Source organism: Onthophagus taurus, chromosome 2 (assembly GCF_036711975.1).
Source record: "Onthophagus taurus isolate NC chromosome 2, IU_Otau_3.0, whole genome shotgun sequence".
Lineage (NCBI taxonomy): Eukaryota > Metazoa > Arthropoda > Insecta > Coleoptera > Scarabaeidae > Onthophagus > Onthophagus taurus.
Genome location: NC_091967.1, coordinates 29,729,729 through 29,738,108, shown reverse-complemented (window position 1 = coordinate 29,738,108; position 8,380 = coordinate 29,729,729). Strand labels below are relative to the sequence as shown.

At 36.4% G+C, this 8,380-nt stretch overlaps 1 protein-coding gene and 1 long non-coding RNA gene across 2 annotated transcripts; both read right to left on the bottom strand.

Moving 5' to 3' along the window:
- Positions 1-478: 478 nt before the first annotated feature.
- LOC111417580 (uncharacterized) lies at positions 479-2,907 on the bottom strand. The gene is made up of 2 exons (XR_002706706.2): positions 1,190-2,907; positions 479-1,130 (listed from the first exon to the last, which is right to left on the bottom strand). It is a non-coding gene; the product is annotated as an uncharacterized lncRNA (long non-coding RNA).
- Positions 2,908-3,892: 985 nt separating this feature from the next.
- LOC139432729 (uncharacterized) lies at positions 3,893-5,013 on the bottom strand. The gene is made up of 2 exons (XM_071201494.1): positions 4,461-5,013; positions 3,893-4,410 (listed from the first exon to the last, which is right to left on the bottom strand). The coding sequence occupies exons 1-2, from the start codon at positions 5,011-5,013 to the stop codon at positions 4,127-4,129; spliced, it is 837 nt and encodes a 278-aa protein (XP_071057595.1). The 3' UTR covers positions 3,893-4,126.
- Between the last annotated feature and the right edge of the window lie 3,367 nt (positions 5,014-8,380).

Here is an 8,380-nt window from a genome sequence, read left to right as displayed (position 1 = left end):
CGACGTCCAGCAGTAACGGCCAGCCGTTACGTTCGCGTGAATTTCGTTGGAACGTCTGAGTCTGTGCTTCGGCAGCATTTATGTTCATGCTTCTGTAGTGAAAGGTGCTTTTTAAAAATGGATAGGAAGACGTTAGCGGCATTGATTTTGCTAGAAGAAGAAGAAGATGATGATATTAGGCTTTTGCTATCCATTCGTGAGGACACTAGCGAGTTATATAAATCTCGAAACCAAGAAGGGTATTTTGAAATACTTATAAGAAATCATCTCAATGCCGATGATGAAAAGTTTCGCAGTTTCTTCAGGCTAAATAAAGAGCAATTTAATTTTGTGTTGAATCTCGTTCATGCAGATTTGAAGAAACAATCCACAAATTGTGTGAAAAACCCAATTTCTCCTGAGGAAAAGTTAGCGTTGACCTTAAGGTAAGGATGTTTTCTTTGTAAAAAAATACAGATGTTTAAAAAAAAACCAACAATTTTATCAAAAATGCACGTTTAATTAACAAAAGCAATATATAAGTTTATTTCATGTTGTAATAGTCGTTTGAATAGGGTGTCATAAACGTAGTGGGCGTATGATCGTCAGGTGTACTTGTATTATGGGAAGTATTGAGGGAAAATGTTGGAGTTGGTGCCTGTGGTTGGTGGGGTTGTGTCTGTGTATGTGGAATATTTATTATTGGGGAAGATGCTTGTAAATTAGTCACTAGTGTTAGGATTTGTAACTTTGCTTGCGATATTAAATTGGGAGGTAGCTTTTTTACCATTAGAGCGATGCTTCTCATGAATAAATCCACTTCATCTTCTTCCTTTTGGTGCGTTAATTGTGATAGAACGTGAAGACGATGTTTAGACCGTTCTTCCAATTCGTGTAATAATTTCGCTTTTGCGTTGCTAGGTGTTGAACTGCTGCAAGTTGGCGTGTTTGAACGGCTTCTATCGTCCATGTTTGTTCTTTTTAGTCTTTTCGGATTTGGCTGATTTAAATGTATGGAATCTGGTGATCCTACGTCGTCTTCAATTATTCTTGATTGCGATTCCGAATCAGTTTGAACATCTTCATCGCCGCTATCCTGAGTATTCTGAGATGATTCGGTGTTTTGCTGTACATTACAATTTTGAATGCGGCTACAATAATAAATAAATAAGAAAACTTAAAAAAACATAACTCAAAAGAGATAGTATACCTTCGTTCAGATTTGAGAAGTTCCAAAAATGTTAGCTGTTCGTATAAATGCCATTTTGATGGTCTTGTTGATGCTGCCGAACCAGTTCCTTGCTTTTGTTTTCTTTTTTGTTTTAAGTAGTTATCGCGAATATTTTTCCATCGCAATTTACAATCCTCGGCTGGAAAAATAAAATAAGAATAGGTACATAATATAAAAACATGAAATTGTATCGTATCGTATCGAATGATGTTTTGATGTTCTTTTTTTTAGGTTTTTAGCTACAGGTGAAACATTTAAATCCCTTTCATTTGCCTTTCGTATCTCATCCAGCTACATTTCAATTGTTGTCCGAGAAACATTAGAAGTGCTATGTCTGCGTTTAGTTCCTATATTTCTACCACCACAAAATGAAATAGATATGAAGGAAAAAGCACAGGAATTTTGGAATAAGTGGAATTTTCCTAACTGCGTCGCAGGAGTTGATGGCAAACATATTCGAGTTTTTTGTCCCAGAAAAAGCGGATCGCTATTCTTCAATTACAAGGATTATTTCTCAATAGTATTGCTTGCTATGGTAGATGCAAATTGCAAATTTTTATTTGTGGATGTTGGTGCCTATGGAAAAGAAGGAGATAGTACCATTTTTTCAACTTCTGAAATGGGCAAACAAGTGTACTCTGGAAAATTATTTCCAAAAGACGAAATGCTTCCCAATTCGAACAAAAAGTTGCCGTATGTTGTAGTTGGCGATGAAGCGTTTAGATTACACAGACATTTAATGAAACCATACAGCAAATTATCTGCTAAATCGGATAGGAGGAAAACTATTTACAACTATCGATTATGCAGAGCTCGACGAGTCACTGAAAACGCATTTGGTCTTTTAAGCCAAATTTTTCGCATTTACTACACACCAATAGCTATAAATCCAGAATCGTGTGATAAGTTGATCATGGTAACTTGTTGTTTGCACAATCTGTTAAGAGATGCATTTTTGGAGAAAGGCAATCGACCCTTTTACGAATATGATCCAAATGTACAGATCCCGAACAATGTGACTCCATTAGCAGGAGCAGGTGGCTTTGCAAGTGCAAATGGTTTGGAAGTAAGGGAAATGTTCACCCAGTTTTTTAATGAGGATGGGGCACTCCATTGGCAGAATGATCGTGTTTTTAGAGTGTCCAGTTAATTTCTGTATGCTATTATACAGTGAGCGCAAAACTATTGGAATAAATTCACTTAAAATTCTTTTGTTTTTGAAAACATATTCGGACCCGCTAATTTTTATTTTTAGTTGCGCATTTTCTAAACTAATTTTAGCACAAATATATACATGCATACTTACATTTCTTCAATAACACTACACCAATCTTATTCCACGCATTTTCCCGAATCTGGTGATCCTTAAAGTCCTTATTTGCATGGTCGTAAATGCAAGGATATTCACGTACTTGTTCAATTAATAATTCGTCATCATCATGAGAAAATTTTTGCGACATTTTTAATCTAAATACGAACTCTGCATGCAAATATAACCTCTCAAATATAAAGTCACGGTTGGCGTTCGCGTCTCGACATGTTTTTGAGCAGTCGGGACGCAGCCGTCGACGGCTGGCCGCTGAGCCGTCGGGACGCGCCGCGTCAACGAAATCAATTCCATTGTATGCATTGTATTAGTGCTTGACTGCCGGACGTCGCGGCGGGCCGCGAACGCTGGACGTCGCAACGAAATTCCACCTTAACACGTACGGGTGGACGTCCTCCGGCCGCCGCGCGCGAGTTTAAACTTTAAAGATCGTACTATTCAGTGGGAAATGGTTTTATACTAAGAAGGATGCTATACGCGACCCTTGCGTCTCAAATTGGCCTTTCGCCTCGTTCTCGGGCGCAAGGCTTTCTCTGTCGACGTCGTCGTATTTTTCATTAAAGAAAAATAATAAATAAATATAAACGTACGAAAGAGAACCGCCGTAAGCTGTCCGCCCGTACGCGACTGAGGACCTCGTCTAACCGACAAGACGAATCCCCAAGCGAAGGGCCGAGTCTCAATAGCCTCAACCCAACCTCGCCAGGTACGTATAGAAAGCCGTCTCTACGGACACAATTTCAAGTTTCAAAATCGAACTGTTAAAGTAGGTACTATTCAGAGGGATAGTAGATATGGTCGAACGAACGTTCACAAACCAGGGTTGTGTAACCGCCCGGCTATAACTTTAATTATTTTTGACAAAAAAAAAAAGAGGCACGTTACTACATCTATAACGTCGAATATTTTTAATTAAATATTTGAACGTATAGTGTAGAACGTGCGCTCTTATGCGTTCGTAGTATTTTTGTCGTACTATTATTATTATTAATAGTCGTTCGTTCGGTCGGTCGATCGGTCGGTCACAGTCCCTTTCGACGTTTCCTTGTGTTATTTTTTTAAAACAAATTTTTCAATACAAATAATTAAGACAAAATTATATATTGAATATTTACCGTCTTAGGATGTAGCAAATGGAGGATTTGATCTATATAAATTTAACATCGTAAAGGCAATGGAGATAATTCGTTATTTAGACGTACATAATTTTAAGTTAGAGTTTAAAGATTTACATGAGGGTCGAATTCTAAAATGCATATAAAAAAACATATAAAAAACAATTACGGAAAAAACGTTGACGTTTTTTACATTAAAACATAAGGTCGGCTCACCTTTTTTTTTTAACTATATATATGTTACGGGTGATGATGTAAACCGGTCATTTACGATATGGACCGGGCAATATCGTTAAAAGCCATTTCTGTCGATTTTTACGTTAATGGCCGGTCGGTAACGTAAATTCCCTCTAATAGTGGACAATGTTGTTAGATGTAAAACACATTTGATACAATTAACAACAACGACTGGGCACTGTCGTTAATGACCACATCATGTTAGACAATGATGAAAATAAGCAGGGTGTTATTGTGCTAATTGTCTGCTTTATTCTCACAAGGCAGGCTTCCATGGCATTTTGAATTACATAATATTCCTGTCGATTTACATAAACTTTTCTTGGTCTTGCATTTGGTTTTGCACTGACATCGTTGGTATCCCTGAGAACCAGAGGGACTAGCGCAAGCAGCAGCTTCACGCAATGTGATTTCCTTTTCTGTGGCTCCGTGCAAAAGTTGGTCTTTATCGAGAAGTTTTTCTTTACAAGGATTGAACTGGGATCTGGTGTACTTGGATTTTAAGACACCGCTTTCTGTACCTAAAAATAAAATAATGAACTTTACAGTTTCAATTTTATTCCTAACTTACAAAGCTTGTACAGATTATCCTCAACGTGAGTGATCACCGCTAGCACATTTCGTGGCGATCCACGTGCTCTGTCAACATCAGGTACAGGAACACGTACAGTTTTATTCGATAACTTCATCATTTTTTGCGCTTGCTTTTCCAAACATTCTCTAGATTTCTTTCTGTGACTGACGATATTTTCTTGAGTTCTGCAGTGGAAACAAATTCCTTTAATATCCGTGTCGCCATCCGGTAGTAAAGTGTTGCATGTATTGCATTTCAGTGAAACCTGTGAGGCTAAAAAATATGAAAATAAGTATAACTTTAGCAAAATCTGTCTCAGTTCCAGATCCGATTCTGTTTTCTTGGTTTGTTTAGGCGCTTTCATTTCAGATGTACTGTCATTATCGTCTCTATTGTCTTCTGTAGTATCTCTTGTATTATCATATGTACTATCTTCTGCATTATCTGCTGGTATGCGTAGAGTAGTTTCGTTAATTTGCTGATCTTCTTGTAGTGCTGCTGTTGCTGCTGCTTCGAAATCTTCTTCAGAATTAAGGTTTGGTTTTTTCATCGTAATTCATCGTCATTTCATTTCATCGTAAGGGATTCCAGCTGATGCCAACCCCACCCTTGCTCAACACCCAAACATCGCTTCGTAAGGTGATCTGCCTATACCTTAAAAATACATATCTATCACTTAACATTCATAAATAAGGAAACGGATTGCCGAATACCTGAATGAAAGGCTCGATTTTTCTGAAACTGTACGTATTTTAAGCCAGAGGGCCAGTCATTACTATTATTTTCTGCCATCCAAGTAGCCAACATTTCTTCAATGTCTCTGTTGGCACTCTGTTGATATTGCAGTACTTCGTTTTTAGTTCAGCAACCATTCTGTTTCTGCCGCCATGACCAATAGCAGAATGCGTAGAATGAAGAATATCAAATAAATAATACAGTATGGGTACTGCATTATCTGATACAGGCTTAATGAGACGTTCTTTGCCACCGATCATCAGTGTGTCATATTTTCGTACCATCCTATATTCTTTCACTGTCTTCTTTGATCCAGGCGTGGTGAGTATCGTTTTAGATTTTTTAATCGCTGCTATACGGTTGTTATATTCGGTCAGGTTTAAAAAGGCTTTGTTATCATCACGTTTACCGCTTATAATAGACAACAGAGCGTCTTCAAATCTTTTGCGCATGTCATCGACATCCATTTCGAAAAAAAAAAGTAACAGCCAACCACGACGACGTTGAGATGCCTATTTAAAGCAATCACTTGGTGCAAGAACCAGTTTCACTCACTGCGGTCTTTTCACACACTGTAATCCACACATCCACTGCCCACTGCGTCTGTCAACACGTCCGAACACGTAAACATTCCGCAAACTGCTGGCAACGCAGCCAGGCCCGAGTAGTTCCGGGTAGTGACGATAACAGCCGGTTCATCTTGTAATTATCAACATTGACCAGTATACCTGGCCATTGTCGCAAACAACCGGCTAATGTCGTTACTGACCGAAATTATGGGACGTTAACGTTACTATTCGGTTTTTAACGTTATTGTCCTAGTTTACGTCTTTAACCGTAACATATGTCAACGTGTGTATGTGTGTTTATTAATTATTAATGCTTGAAAATCAGTATTTTGCAAGATGACGACCGGAATACAATTTGCAGAACAGGTCTTGAAATTCTTTTTGACTTCACTGTAACGTGTTCGATGGCCGATATCTTTGTCAATCACTTCGAATCTATGCTCTTCTCTGACAAATACAAATTGTTCACCTCCGATATCATTTTCTACAAAAGATATGTATATGATATTCTCATTCTATATAAAGGTAACAACGCAAAACTTACAGCCCTACACAACGTGTTTAATAACATCAATAATTTAAGATTCACCAACGAAATAGAAACTAGCAATTCCATCAATTTTTTAGATTTAGCCATTACCAAAAACTTAGAACTTAACAAGTTAGAATTTAATATTTTCAGAAAACCAACCACCACCGACGCAGTGATCCCCGAAAACTCGTTTCATGATATCAGACATAAGGAGGCTAGCTTCCGATTTTTATTTACTAGACTTAACAGAATCCCATTAAACCATAACGATTACATCATAGAGCTCAACAGAATAATAAAAATAGGTCTAAATAACAAATACAACATCTCGGATATGCAAAGTGTTTTCAATAAGGTGCATCACTCTAATATTATTAAATTGATTTATCCTCATTTTAATAAAGTTAATAGGTTTATATCTTTACAATACATACCTCAGATGACACGCACTATAAATAAGTGCCTTCATGACTTCAATTTAACAGCCTCCTTCTCGAACGCCTCTTTGATTAGTAAATGTATAATTAATAATAAACATAAATTCTCACCACTTGACATGAGCGGTGTTTATAAACTTAAATGCGCTGATTGTGACAAATTTTACAACGGACAGACAGGACGTAATCTTAAGACCAGATTTAGAGAACACTTGACTAAACAATCATCGGCCGTATACAAACACCTTTCATATAATAATCACAATACCAACATCGACCAGAAGCAAATGATTAAGAAAATTAATAAATCTAAAACACTGGACATATTAGAAGAGTTCTACATACATAAAAACTACCTTAACAATAAAGAACTTTTAATTAACGAAAACATCGAATTTAATAAACAGCGATATTTTTTGAAATTTTTGTAATACCTGTTTTTGGAAATCGTTATATCTACGTATTAACATAACTTTATTGTCGTTATTAAGTTTAGTCACACATCGAACACGTTACAGTGAAGTCAAAAAGAATTTCAAGACCTGTTCTGCAAATTGTATCCCGGTCGTCATCTTGCTAAATACTGATTTTCCAGCATTAATAATTAATAAACACACATACACACATTGACATATATATATATATATATATATACAGGGTGGTTCAGTTTTTAATCGGGAAACTTTACTAGGACGTAGTACTTGCCAAAATAACACAAGTTTTTTATATAAACATAGGGTCGCAACTCTTTTGTTTTCGAGCTATGAGCGATCAAAGTTGAGCTAAAAATTTACATTTTATTATTTATTTCGGCTATAAGTAAACCGAAGAATTTGAAATTTGGTATGTATTTACTACTGGTTAACATCTTGTTTTCTAGCATACCTTAAGCTTCCCTAGCGCCCTCTAAGGGGATGAAATTCACCACCCCCTTGGTTCTTTTTAGAAGAACTTTTTAACGCCATGGAGTATTAACATAAAGAAATATTGGTTATAAAGCTCATTCTTTAATGGTACTTTTTTGTCTCTTTAGTTTTTTTCCTAAAATTGATAGTTTTTGTGTAAAAAAATGGAATGTCGTGCCATATACCGCCATGCTTAGCTAAAATTACTCTAAAAGTTGGCTTTGATTTTCAAAAAACATTTTATGTTTGTATTGAGACGAGCTGTTAGTTACGTTAAATCCTCTTAATTGTTGACAATTATTGAAAATATTTCTTGATTGTTATTAAGTAAAAGTATCATTATTTTTTTATTGTTGATCATTGTTTAAAAAACTACGAAAAATTGATCATGCCACGATTATTTTCGACAGAAGAATACGCAGACATTCATTTTATTTATGGTTTTTGTGATGGAAATGCGGAAGCGGCATCTAGAGAATACGCTAGAAGGTTTCCTAATAGAAGATGTCCTGATCCTCAGGTATTTATCAATACACATCAACGTTTTCGACAATATGGTTTAAATACCCAGCAAGTACGAAATAATCAAAATAACAGAAACCAAAGAGCAATTTTAAACCTTTTTGATAATGACAGCACATTAAGCAGTCGCATAGCTGCTAGACTACTTCAAGCTCAAAATTTACGAGTCTCAAGAAGTACAATTTTACGAACTCTGAAGAAGGACCACAGGAAACCC